Raw genomic sequence first — 14,388 nt, forward strand, 5'->3', positions numbered from 1 at the left:
CAATGTCTGTGTCTATGCCTATACAAATGTAAAAAACAAAAGAAGGAAATGCGCAAAATGTGGGCTGATCAAAAGCGTAGTCATCCCCCTATCTGGATAAAATTCAATTTGTTGCAATGTATATGACAATTTTATAGACCGCTCCAGTGGTGATTGGTGCAGTAAGCAAGCTAATAAGATAACACAGTTTAGAACACATTCTAGAAGGTGAGACCCTGATTGCAGAATCTTGAAAGGATCTTGGCCTCCTTCTGATGACATTCTCTAGAAAGCCCTCCCCCTCTGCATTTTCTCCCCTCTGTTTCTGGGTAAAACTGCAGTCTTGCCTATTTGCTTCTCTCCAGACTTTCTTTGGGAATTTCCCCCTTTCCTCGTATACATTGAAGACGTCTTCTCTGCTGCCTTTCTCTGTGGGTCCCTTGCCCTGCTCCACCTTTATTTTGAGAGCCTTCCTTTTCCGTATTCCCTTGGGGATGTTAGCATCTTCTTCTGCCTTTATTTAGAGAGGCACTCCTGGCCTGTAATTCTTTGTGGAACTCCTCCCTGCTGCCTTTTTCTGTGGAACCCTTCTGCTCCCAGGCTTTCATTTTGGCAAAACTACTGTTCCCTATTCTCTTATGAAGCTTAACCTCCTCTTCTGTCATTATTTATGGATCTCCCATAATTCTTTGGAGATGCTCACCTCTCCTGATTCTCTCGGTGGAAGCCCTCTTCTCCTGCCATTCTCTTGAGAGCTCTCATTTGCTCTTTCACTTTGGGGGTCCTAGTCTTTTGCCTTTTTGTTCAGAACCCTCCTTCTCTGCCTTCCTCTCTGGAGCTCTTTTCACCTGATGCTCTTTAGGGAAATATTTCTCTCCTACCTTTCCCTCAGGAGCTCTCCATGTAAAGCCTTTTGCCTGTTTCCTGAGAGTCGTCTTGGGTATACACGCCTGCATTCACAATCCTTTATCTTTTTCTTATAGCTGAGAAATGGCTTATCAGGAGACCATCATCTCCCAGCCACAAATCACTGTGACCAGCTACTCGGTGTCCAACCAGACCAACTGGAGCTCTGAACTATGTGACTGCTGTGGAGACATGGAAGTGTGTAAGTCATAAATGTCGACCTTGTAATCACCTGCCTTTGTCACTTTTCTTGCCAAACTGTCAGCATCTTAATGGAGAGGAAGGTTTTGTTCCATCGGGGTGACACCTGATCTCCAACTACAAGAGGTTTGCAGGGAATCATATGGCTTAGAGTGCAGTTATTAACCCTGGGAGTGATCACGTTCCCAGATATCTCTTTGGTTTGGTGCACATCTCATGTGTTGTTTTCTTTGCTCCTTTCCTGTTACCTCCCTCTGTGTTCCTTGTCCACTTCTGGTTTCCCCCTTGTACTCCACTCATCCACTACAGTTTACACCCACCCCCTTTTCTTCCACACCTGTGTTGTTTCACCTTGTCTATTCCTGACCTGCCAGCAGTTCTGTTGGCTTAGGTTTGCCAGAGGTCTTGAGGCTTAGAGTGCAGTTATTAACCCTGGGAGTGATCACGTTCCCAGATATCTCTTTGGTTTGGTGCACATCTCATGTGTTGTTTTATTTGCTCCTTTCCTGTTACCTCCCTCTGTGTTCCTTGTCCACTTCTGGTTTCCCCCTTGTACTCCACTCATCCACTACAGTTTACACCCACCCCCTTTTCTTCCACACCTGTGTTGTTTCATCGTGTCTATTCCTGACCTGCCAGCAGTTCTGTTGGCTTAGGTTTGCCAGAGGTCTTGAGGTTACTACGAGCACACCCATTCAGCTCCCAGGTGCAAACAACCCTCCCCAGTACACAAACAGAGAACTCAGCCAAGGGCAAGTTAGAACTGTTGCTTATTACCCAAACTGACAGGGATCATACAGGAAATTCGAAAATACCCAGAATCACCACTCCCAAGCCTGTGTTGGGCCAATTTGTTGCATTCCTGCGTCACAGCATGGGCCCTACCCCAACCATTCTACGGGTCCTTCTGTTTGGGTGATTGGGATGATATCACTTATGGATTGCACCTATAGATATTGTGTTATTGGTCCCCACATGTCAGTTGGCGGGCCTGCCTCTTCCCTAAGAAACTATCTATTGTTGCAAGGTCGCAGGATTATCATTGGCCCTTGCCCTCTGCCATCCACCCCCGGATTTATGTCCCCTGATTGGCTGGAACTGGTCTCCCCAGGCCTGGAACCCTGCTCTGTTCTCAGCGCGTTGTACACTTCTTCAAGGTGATTAGAATAACTATGTGTTCCCAATGTAACTGTTAGCATTACCACTTTTGCCTATGAGGGTGCCCTCAGCATTGCAACGTTGTTAAAGATACAATATTTCACTTCTTTTCTGTGTTGCTGGGAAATGGTCATGTTCCCACCATGGGTGAATGATCAATATTTAGTTTGGCCGGATCACGTGGTTGGGGACCATAAAACCGAGCTCTTGGGTCTGCAATTTATGAAAATTAATCCTGTTTTTCTGCTGATGGCTCCTTGTTGTTTTAGGTTTGAAATGTGCTGCTCGTCTCTGACCTTGGCTGTGAGCCCTGGCCTGCTGTTCTGTGCAGCCTGGTTCTGCTTTCCCTAGTCTCTCGTCCTGTGGATTGTGGTCTCAAGTAATCCACATTATAATTACACTATGATTTCTACAGATCTATACCGTTCTATGTTTACCATAGGTTATTCGTATTTGGTCCTTCCAGGCTCCTTACTAGATCCTGTAGTTCCATAGGGTTAATTGTAATAAGCATCTGCAAGCTTGCTCTGCATATCTTTGTTGCATTGTGATTAGCGTTTCTGCATTTGGCTAATGAGAAAAATAAAAAGCTTATGACAGTATGTATATGTAACTGTCCTCTATCTACAGAACTGTGTACGCATGTTCTTTGTGTGTGCGCATGTATGTACGTGTAACTTCGTGCATGGCTGCAAGTGTACTTCGTGGCTAACCTTGCCATGTTGTGGTTTCTCAGCATTAGACAACGTCATCCATCGAGGCATTTGGGTCAACGACCAATGCTGAAGCACCCACATCCGTAAACACATTAACTGGATAAGGATTGAATGGCTGTCTAATGGAGTATCTGTATGCTTACGTGGATTTCACTGGCCCTCTTGGGGGCTGTCTGAATAGTGAGTGGCTTTGTGCATTTTTACCTCTTTGAGCCGTCATGTTCATGGGGTGAGGAGGGGCATTCCAGGGTCCCTCTCTTCAGTCCCCCCTCTGGTTGACTTGTCGACCAAACCACCATACTTCGTCACTCTTGCTTTTGGTAGCCCTATCTTCATTACTCCTCCAAGATGTCCATAGTAATTTGCATGGTCATTGACGCTCCAGGTCATGTAACTGCAGACCCCTTCTGGGTTGCACCATAACCATTTCACCCAGTATCTGTTGTTGTCAAAGCGATTGTCAATTGTTATCATCTCTGTCGGGAACAGTGGACACTCCCTTATTTTTGCTCTCAGGTTATTTCTTTCTTTCACTATCTTGTCCTTTTTGTTCATCGATGTTTATATCTGCTAACACTTTCATCCCTATTGTCTTCTCAGTAGTTTTGCAACATTGTGTAATGCATATCTTGATCACACATAGTCCCACTATTGCTAGTAGTAGTGTCCTTGGAAGTACTATTAGTCCATTCGCTAACCATGTTGGCATCCATGGCCATATGTATGACAACCAGCTCTGATCTTTTCCTATTACTTTGGCTTCCTCCTCCATTCTGATGTGCATTTTCGATAACTGTGTCACTGCTTCTGTCAGTGTTCCATTCTCTCTGTCATTTGCAGGCAAAAATGTGCAACAGGAACTCTCGATCTTGGCACAAACTCCTCCTTCAATTGCTTCTAGAAGGTCTAGAACATATCTGTTTTGTAGTAACACCAACCTTACTGCTCGGAACTCTTCTTTTATCCGGTTGAAGCCATTTTCTGAAGAGTTTATTGTCTGCATAAACCCCCATCTTGTTATCTGCAACCATTTTGCATTTGTATATGTCTGTACAGTTGGATCTACTGATGCGACAAGCATCTCTGCCCTACTGAACAAACTGTGCTCAGGTGCTACATCATCTAGTGATGCTTCTGAATATGATGAAAAATAGTTGTCCCTTCTGACTCTACTCACTTCTACTGACCATTTTAATCTTCCCTTTTGCTACAATTCTACTAATGTCATCTTTCTCTTGTTAGTATCTATCTTGGGGAAGTCGTCTATCATGATTTCCTTCTGTGGTACCACCAGTGCTGACATATTGATGTGTACCAACGAGTAAACTCCTCCTCAGTTGGGTGGCAGATTCTCATATGCCTTGGATCCGCATGTTCAATAGTGATCCATTAACACTGCTGGCCCAATCTTCATTGCTGGATGCTTTTCGGTGTTCATGAACTCTGTGTTTTCTCCAACCTTTAGTGTACCATCATTCTGGTAACATAATGCTGGTTTCTTCAGTGGTATGATGGGCATTGGGCAAGCTTCATTGTCCACCCAGCTCAGTAACTTGATGCTCACATCCCATTCTTTCAGGCACTTGTCATTCTCTTCTTGTACTGTGTTTACCAGTGCTTGTACTAGGGTGTGTGCCTTGCTACCTACTACTTCCTCCTTCCATCCTTCTGCTGTGTATACTCGGCTATACACAAGCATTTGTGGTCTTTCCCAACATCCTGGTTCTCCTCCTATTTCCTTGACCCCCTCTTCGGACAGGGCATTTCCTTCAATGTTATTGTTTTGTCTCTCCTTTCCTTCGGCCATCAGTCATGTGTTGCATGGCCTGGTCTACTTGCCAGTAATTGTTCATCATGTGAAGAGTCTTTATATAACTGTCTTCATAGGGAAATGTTGCTTTGGACATTCATCTCAATGTTGCTGTTTTCATCTTGAATCTTCCTCGGTTTGTAACCATGGATAGGTACATAAGGTACTGTTCTCTGTCTGCTGGTATTTCAGTTGCTATAAACATTCTGGATGCACTCATGACATACGGGTTTAGTGAGCAGAGATAGCAGCTTTTCCCCAGTGGTTTCTTTACGTACTTTGGTCATGTGCTTGTACTACATGTTGTAAGATACTTGAGCTGTATCAGTCAGATATAGGTCCACCCCTCCCATGTCGGTATCAGCACTGGGCTTACTTCTCCTTATCAGGCTTACACCGCTCCCCTGTCCATCTCACATGGTTGTTCCACCTGCTAAAGTTGGGGAAATGTTGGTAGAGGATCCAGCAGTAGCACTATCAACAAGGGATATTCGGCAAAAAATGAAAGCAAAAACACCACTTGGAAATAAGAAACAAGACAACATAAGCACTTTTTTAATAACCATCTCCATTACCTGTGCTGCTTGGATCCTGGTGCAACTTGAAGATATCAGTTGCCAGCCTGAAATGTGTAAACCAAGTGTTATTGGATTAGTATTGTAGTAATTCAAGCCCTGCGGACCATGTAGTCTGCTATGGCAAAAATTAATAGTTGTTCCCACACAGCTTTAATTCTAGGGTCTTGGAGTACTGCAAGTACAGATAGGTTTCCTCTTTCTCGTTGTGGCTAAACTTGGGCGAGATATGCTATGAAGACACAGAAATCCATGTTAGGATCATGTCTCTGTGTTCTATTTGATCTTCTAACAAATTGAATGAATTGGCCTTGGAAGGTTTCAGGATGGCGTTCAGTGGGAAGCATGGAAGAAATGCAATAAAAGCAATCCCACTTTCACGATGAATGTGTGCAGAAAGAAAAATAACAAACAGACAGTGTACCCTCACTCTGGATGTGTAGTAAGTCCTTACCCTAAATCTCCTACCCGTGAGTGAGTAACTATTGGGTATCCTCTGCTCGGCAGTGCTGGTTCCAGATTCATGTTTTGCTCTTCTGGTTGTAGATCGTTGGCCCTGACGATGTCGGTGCTAGGAGAGGCCACTTCTTTGTAGGGCTTGATGTCACTGAGGTGATTCCAAGTATTCTTCCTGACCAATTTGATAGCTTGCTCAGTTACCAATTCAACCACATGCAGCCCTGTAAACTGCGGGGCATCACATTTTCTCGCTCTTGTCTCCGGCTTCAGGCCTCTCCTTTAGTTTTTGCTTCTGGCGAGAATTAAAAGAGGCATTAGCAATCAAGGAAGTTGTATACTAGTACATTTCCTGAGCCAATACATCAGACACACTCTCAGTATCTTTGATTACCCTAGTGGAGCCAGGGTAAATCGCATGAGCTGTCCTGTCACCCCGTCATGCAGGGTTAAATTGTGGTCAGACCAGAGCTTACTGCACAGTGCGAACAAGGCTAAGGGGAGGCAATGGAGCCAGCTTTTGTTCAGTGTCTTTTTAGTTTTAGCTATGGCCTCCTTGAGCAAGCAGTTGAGACACTTACACACCCAGTTTGCTTGTGGGAGGTAGGCACAGGTGAATTTGTGTTGGACTCCTAACAAGGTTGTGATGTGCCGGAACATCTCTTTGGTGAAGTGAGGCCCGTTGTCAGATCGCAGGACCTCACACAAGCCCCATCAAGGGAATAACTCCCGGACCAGGAATTTTTCTGCTCTAAAACCATCGGGATCGGAAAAAGGACCAGCCCTGATCCAACAGAAAAAGGGACACACAACCACTACCATGTAGTGGTACCCCTGGCAAACTTGGATCATGTCAACATAGTGGATGTGTAGGTGTTGGAATGGACCCACTGGGTGAGGTTTGGCTCCTCTCACTACCCTCGATGTATGACCTGCAGCATATTGTTTACACGCTAGACAATTAGTCATGAATTCAGCCATGTGTTCTGCCAAGTTAGGACAGAACTCTGTTTCTCCAATGTGAGCAGCAAGCACCTCCTTCCCTGTATGGGTTGGATAGTGTAATTGTGTCAGTGCAGTGTGCAATAATGCAAATGGCATTACCACCGTCCCTGTACTGTTTTGCCACTCTAGATCGTCTGTTGGAGACACTGTACATCCCCTCCTTATCCACAGCTCTTTTTCTTCCCTAGGTGCAGCTCCCTGCAGCTCCATAATCTCTGTCACTGATAATGTGTTATACCCTTCTTTTGCATAATCGCACGCGTGGGATGAAGCCTCCATTTCTAAATTGTCCCCAAAACAGGCGGTGGGTTTTGCTTCCGCCACTGCTGCTTCGTTACCACTGGAGATGGTATCCTCCCCTTTTGTGTGTGCTTGCCACTTCACTATTGCTATTCACTATCAGTCCGCCCAATAGGAGTGTGTGCTGTACCAGTGACCCATCAGCATGCCTGAAGCCCCTCCTCATCCAATGTGACAGCCCAGAATGCACTGTGGATGTCAGGTAGGCTGAATCGGAATAAATAATCACTTCCTTCTCCCTGCTTTGCCCCAATGCCAATATTAACACCACTAATTCTGCTGCTTGTGCTGAGTAATGTGATGGCAGGCATGTACTGGTCACTACCTCGCTTGCCCCTACCTCGCTTGTCCCATCCGCTCTCAACCACACAACTGCTGTCCCAGTATATCTTTCCCCAGTCATTTGGTCAATTGTTGAAGACCCATCAATGTAAAGGACGTCTCCCCCCTCAAGTGCATCCTCCTGTACCTTGCGAGTGTCACTGAATTCTTCTATGTTTGCTGTGCAGTCGTGTCCATAGGTGCCCTCCCGTTAGACATCGGCGATAAAGGTCACCAGGTTGACAAGTCAGCATCTCACCATGTTGAGAGCTGGGTTTGATAGTAACACCTCATACCCCGAAGCTCTTTGTGTTGTCAGTGTGCTATTCAGTCTTTCCAGTATTGCAAAGAGAGCATGCCCCATGTAAAAAGTGGTGCTGCATCCCATGATAATACACGCTGGTTTTCCACTGCGAAAGCGGCTGCAGCCAATACCTGTTTGCATGGATAGCTGTAACGCTCACCTGACTCCCACGGAGGCGCTGGCCTGGTTCGCGCTGCTGTGACCTCTTCTAAGGTGATGCGCAGGGTTCAGAAGACGGACTGGAGCGGGCCCCCAAATCTGGCTTGTCTGGCTCGCAGAAGTATCCTTCTGTAGGTGGAAATAGGGGATTAACTGTCTGCGGGGTAATGCAATCGGCCTCCCACTTTCTCCTCTCACCCTCCTCGAAACCCTTCTGTGATTCCCCATAGCGTCTCACCTTAGGGTCTGGAAGAACAAGCTCTCCATCCTGCTTCTGATGCAGGGGCGCGTTGGTATCCAGTTACTTCACTGGATTTTCGGATTGGTGAGAACCAAACTTGCTTGGCTTCCAGGTAAGTTTTTTGATAAGAGGTTCCCCTTGTGTCCATGCATTAATGTACTAATGCTAGTGTCTTTTTCCCCATAGGGGCCGGGGTACGGAATGCCGGGGAACAGGCACCGACCCGAGATGAGAGGTGAAATCCTTGTAGAAATCAGGTAAGTCTTTAATGAGCGTTTTTTTGGTAATGTCTTTTCATTCGCTCATTAACGCTGATGTCCTTTTTTCCCCTTAGGGGCCGGGGTCCGGAAATGCCAGGATGCGGCGCGGACCCGAAATGAAGAGGGAATGAATCAACACGTAAGTCTTAACATGGAGATTTAGCTTTCCTTATTCCCTTCTGTCTCTCACCTTTTGTTCTTGCCTTTTTCTCCCTAGGCGCTGGGTCGTGACTGCGAATCCGGATGATCGCTGCTGAACATGGAGGCGCCCTGTAAAGGTGAGTGGAATGCGGCGCTGCAGCGATCGACGCGATGAGCTTTTAAATAAAAGTCTTCCTTTTCAGGATTGTCGGCGAGATGTCTCCGGGATGCGGATTTAGCAGGTAAGGACTTTTCCTTCTTCTGTTCTCTTCTTCTCTTCCTTTGCAGGTGATCCAGGATGCTGGCAGGCATGGCAGAAGTCAGGATGCAGGAGCAGACACAGTGAGCGTCCAGCTGCTAGATGCAGGACAACACGAAGCACGTGTGGCTGTTCGGGTGGGGTTTAAATAGCCTTGGAAGAAGTTCCAGGTATGTATCCTTCCTCCAATCAGGTATGTATCCTTCCCCGACCACGCTCGGATGGTAAATTAGTCCCACAGGTAAAGTAGTTCCTTTCGGGCCTCAAGGAGGCCGGGATCCTGCAGCATGGTCTGCATCAGGTAAGTGCACCCAAGCACTCCCATAATGAGCCTGGCGCCTATGGCGCCAGGACTGATGTCTTTTATGAGCCTGGCGCCATAGGTGCCAGGACACTGTCCAAAGGGCCCCTACATGGGGTTGCTGGGTCTTTCCTTGGGGACTGGATGTCCGCTTTCGGGGATGCAGGGCTTGAACCGGCTCCCCGGGAGCGGGCATCATGACAATAGCATCCTCTCATGACTGGGTCTAATTTCCCACTGTAAAAGGCTAAAGGCTTGTGCCCCATGCTTGTCTTTTGTGTCAGTACTTCTGTCATAACCACTCCGTCAGAGTGTGAGAATATGAAACATTCTTTTTGATAATCTGGGATCCATAATGCTGGAGCTGTGCATATTGCTTCCTTCTCCCCTCATTGTGCTTCTTTCAGTGTGCTCAATAGGGGCCTGGTGTAGGTGCTATAGTCGAATACTCGTGACCTGCAGTAATTCCATAGTCCTAGGAACTCCTGCATTTGTCTTACAGTTGTGGGTTTTGCTGTCCTGGATATTGCTTCTGCCGTTTCTGGTGTCACTCTTCCACTATTTTGGGATATCATCTGTCCAATGGATAAGACTTCTGTCTGTCAATATAGTAATTTGACCTTGGTCACCTTGTACCCCTTTTCTGCTAGTACTGTCAACGTGTGTACTGAGTCATTTCTACACAGTTCCTCTGTTTTGCTATGAATTAATATGTCATCTATATACTGTATAGCTGTGCTCTCTGTCTGTACATTGCCTAGGTCCATTTGAAGCACCCTGTTGAATATGGAAGGTGATACACAGTACCCTTGAGGAAGTCTTGTATGTTACCACTTCTTATTTCTATATAGAAACAAAGTTAAGTCCTGCAAATCTGGGTGTAGTGGTATAGAGAAGAATGCATTCTTCAAATCTATGACTGTGAAGTAGGCAGCTTCCGTAGGGATGCTACAGAAAATTGTCACTGGGTTCGGAGCTAATGGAAATTATGTTTCTACAATGTGGTTAAGAGGGTGCAAGTCCTGTATAAAATGCCATGACCGCCCTGTTGCCTTTTTGACAGTGTACACAGTCGTGATACATAGTGATTCTGATGGCACTAGGATGCCCTGCTTCACTAGTGCTGCAATGGTCTCATAGATAGCTTTGTCTGCCTCTCCTGACAGTAGGTACTGCTTAACTTGTAGTAAAATTGCTCCTGGCTTCATCTTTATCTTCACTGCACCTATCCCTTTCAGAAGCCCCACATCAAAGGACTTGTGGTCCATACAATGCTGGGGTCCTTTGCCAAATCTTCCTCGAGAAAGGTCGCCGGTGCTTTCAGCACCATTGCCATTCTCTATGGTACATCTCTGTAATGTATCCTCACCCAATATGTGATGCTCATTTCGTACACCATCTCGTGGTCTGATCTGTTGTCTTTGAATAGTTATTTGTCTGTAACTGTAGTCAACCTGTGTCCTTCTGGCACAGCAGTCACTGCTCGCCATGGTCGCCCTGCGTCATCTGTCCCGTGCACTGCTATCAAGTCATCCCCCACTATCCCTGACTCTAATTCTAGTGGCACTATTGTCCCTTCCTTCTCAACTAATGTTATTTCTGGCCTGAAGAAGTACTCATTTGGAAGGCACCACATTTTCCCATGAATCCTTGGGAGCCATGCTATTATTATTTTGGTCCCATACTGAAACATTTCCTCGTCTACTGCCACCCCCCTCTGTACCCTCTGTCCACAATATGCTTGAATGATCTGCCTCACATTTAGGTGTATCCCTGGTGTGGAACACACTGTCCCCTGCTCAGTGAATGAGATGGTCATGTTAAGTCTGCTCATGATGTCTCTCTCCAGCATGTTTATGGGTGTCTGTCGAAAAAATAAAGCAGGGGCAAAGATAGGTCATGCTCCTCTTTAGTAAGTGCAATATCTTTTGTGAAAGAAACCACTTCCGTCACCCCAGAGAATCCTTGAGCATTCATGGCATCGCCTGACATACTATATTTCGCCTCCCTGATGCAGGATTTAGTCGCCCCTTTGTCTACAAGAAAGGAAAACTTTTGTCACCAGCGTCACCCCTATACGTGGTTCCTCTGCAGGGTTGGGTGTGATCTATAGGATGGAACACATTAATTCCATCTGTGGCTGTCCCATTCAGGGTATAATGACATTGGGCCTCATTACACGGTAGGCGGTAACCATGGCGCTATTAGCGCCATGGTTGGCGCTGGTATTTTACCATGTCCGCCTTGGTGGATGTCGGAATTACCGCCCTACTCCAAGGTGAGCGGGGGCGGTAATTCCCCATTCACCAAGGCCCTTCCCCATTCCCATTTTGCCCCCATAGGGCATAATGGGAATGGGGAAGGCGCTAATTACGGTACCACAAATTGCAGTACCGTAATTAGCACCAAGGTCCCTTTGCGGCACCCTACTTTAACGGCTGGTAAAACCAGCCGTTAAAGTCGGGTCTCGCAAAGGGAACTCGTAGTAAGGTGGTAAGGGTTAACGGTCACCGGTAGCATTATCGGTGACCGTTAACTCTTACCGCCTTCTGTGTAATGAGGCCCATTCTGTTTCCCAAGAATGGGTTCCCCCACTACATTGACCCCTGAGTTTCCTAATGGGAGTCGTTATGACACTGTACCGTCGTTTGGTTGTGTGCTGCTCTGCATCTGTGGTATTTTCTGTGCCGTGTATGCATGTTGTGTGTTACCTTACATCTGTGGTATCTGTGGTGCTTGTGAATACTGCTGCATAGGCGCTTGCATTTGTGGTGCCTGTTTTATGGGTTGGTGCATCTGTGGGTATGCGTTTGGTGTCTGTCCTTGATGTTGTGTCTGGTCCTGGGACTAGAACTAATTATGTTCCTCTTGATATGCTGGCTGGTATTGCATTGCCCCATTTTGTTGTGCCCCTCCCCTGCTCCTGCATACCCTCGAGATATGCCCTATCAGTCCACACACCCAACACTCGGGTGGTTCTCTCACTTGCCTCTGATACCCCCAGAAAGCCCTACTGGGCCCTGATGTGTTAACTGCCCATATCTCCACCCCCCTCCGCATCCCCAGGAAACACCTCTTGGTTCTGCTGCATCTGATGCCCATATCTGCATCCCCTTGGTGGCCCCCCTCTTCCTTTGAATCAATGATGTGCACCTCCCCACCCCAGGAATCCCCCTCCCCCAGGCGGTGGCACATACTGTGTCTGTGGTGCCCCTTGTCCTCCTGTGCTTGTTAATTCTGCCTCTTCCATGGCGTATTTAAATAGCTTCTTATGTATTAACTTCACCTCCTGCTGCTTTCTTTCCTCATGCTTTTTCCTTGTGTTCTATTGCATGAACCTACAGTATTTGTATTTCTGAACAGGGCTTTGCTTCCATCCCCACCAACCTCTTTAGTTGCCTTTGAACCTGTTCTGGTAACCCCTGGAATAGTATATGATAGAATAATGCCACTGTTTATTCCCATAGTTCTCGTGTTTCAAGACGCCAACGCTCTTGAATAGTCTGAATGTAGTGTAAGGGGTCTTCGTCTTCCACCATTTTGCGTGCCATAATCACACTAATGTCTGACATGTCTGGGTACTGTGTCTGTAGAGCTTGCCATACGGCTGGTCGGCAGTTAGCAAATGCTGCACCATTGTGTGCCATGTCCTGGTTAGTAAATCCTGGCTATCCCGCCCTTTTCCATATGTCATCAGCGGCTTCCCCGAGGATATCCACTAGTACTCCTTTTACATCTCCCACTGCTAATTTCTGTCCTGCTGTCATCCTTTTGATTTTGTATATCCATTTCCCCACACCCGCGGTTAATGAGGGTAGCCTACACCTCAAGTTTTCCTCGTCTATATGCTTCCATGATATTTATTGAGGTTGCTTCCCTCCCATTTAAAGTAAGGGCAACTGTGTAAACCCGATCTCCCCATTCGCTCCTTGTGTCAGCCTTAGTGTCAGTAAATGTCCTTGCCGGTTCTCCATTCCTTCATCCTGGAAGGTCTCTAAGCATCTGCACGTATGGGATTAAGTCGTCCATACTGCGTGATGTGTCCCCGGACTGCCGTGATCTCTCATCTTTGTCATCCCTGGATTTCCCTGTGTCACTTTCTATTTCCCATGTCACACTTCTATCAGTGCTGCTTCCTGTCGACTGCCCCCTGGCTCATATCTTTCCCTTGTCTTCGCTTCCCCCTAAGTCCTCATCTGATTCGGTGCCCCCATGTCACTGACAATGTCGTCCTCGAAGCTTAGACTCCCTGAGGTCATGTCTTCGCCTAGCTTCCCCTCAAAGTCAATTAAATTCCCTCTGTGCCACCTCACGGGGGACCCCACTTCTGTCCTGTCTGATGTTGTAGCAGTCGTGTCATGTGTGGTGCTGCGCTCTTGCTCTGTTTGCCTAGCTCCTCCCATCTTGTCATCTCCCGTGCCCATTCCCCACTTTATCCTTACGTCTCTCACTGCACGCTCCTCCTCCTCGCGTTTGCGCTCTCTTACGAGTTGCTCTACTTCCCACTTTCTCCTTTCCTTTCTTACTAAAACTTGCATTACTTTCTCGTCTTCCTCCCTTTGCCTCTCTATTTCCTCTAGCTCCCTCTTCCTCCTCATCTCTCACTGCTCCCACTCCTTCTCTTCTTCCCTGTGATTTTCTCTTCACGCCCTTTTGCGTTCTTCATTTTCTTCCCTCTTTTGCCTTTCTACTTCACTTCCTCCGTCATCTCTGCCCACTCTCACGCTTTGCTGCTCCCTTTATGACCCACTATTTTTTTACTCGTCCCTGCTGATTCTCCCATTGTCTCCATATCCAATTTCAGAGGTATCTGACCTCCTACCGACTTGTTCAATGCTATACACTTTAGCCCCTCCTTGGTGCTTGTCTGGGTCTACCTGTGTGCTCCTTTCCTACCATCTGTCTGTCTGACCCCTTTCTGCCCCTTCTCCTTAGTATATGGTGGAGGTTGAAATATTGGATTTGTATACCCCTCTGCTGCCTTTAGCTCCCATATAGGGTATAACCCCTGTGCTTCTGCTATGCCCCCTTCTTTTTCATGCTCAGGAGGAAGTGGGGGAGTAGGGCCTGAAAGCACTCTGCCCAGTATCTCCTGCTGGCTCAGCATCCACTGACACCTCGCTATTACCCCTCATCCTCCTGAAACATCTTCCAGAGTTCGAATATCTCCATATGATTGGTCAACTTCTTCCCCTAAGAAGTGTTTTGTATGGGCATCTGTAATGGATGCTGGATATGTTTGGAGAAACTTCTGCATTGTGGCCATGGCTTAGTCAATTTACCTTCTGTGTCTTTC

General features: G+C 46.8%; 1 protein-coding gene across 1 annotated transcript in view; it reads left to right on the plus strand.

Moving 5' to 3' along the window:
• Positions 1-14,388, plus strand: part of LOC138521635 (cornifelin homolog) — a 101,954-nt gene that overhangs the window by 42,749 nt on the left and 44,817 nt on the right. Inside the window, exon 2 of the mRNA XM_069634616.1 lies at positions 963-1,087. Coding sequence (XP_069490717.1) covers positions 970-1,087 — 118 coding nt within the window. The 5' untranslated portion in view covers positions 963-969. The remainder of the gene's footprint in view (positions 1-962; positions 1,088-14,388) is intronic.

Source organism: Ambystoma mexicanum, chromosome 1q (genome assembly GCF_040938575.1).
Source record: "Ambystoma mexicanum isolate Mex_15411 chromosome 1q, UKY_AmexF1_1, whole genome shotgun sequence".
In the NCBI taxonomy this organism is placed as follows: Eukaryota; Metazoa; Chordata; class Amphibia; order Caudata; family Ambystomatidae; genus Ambystoma; species Ambystoma mexicanum.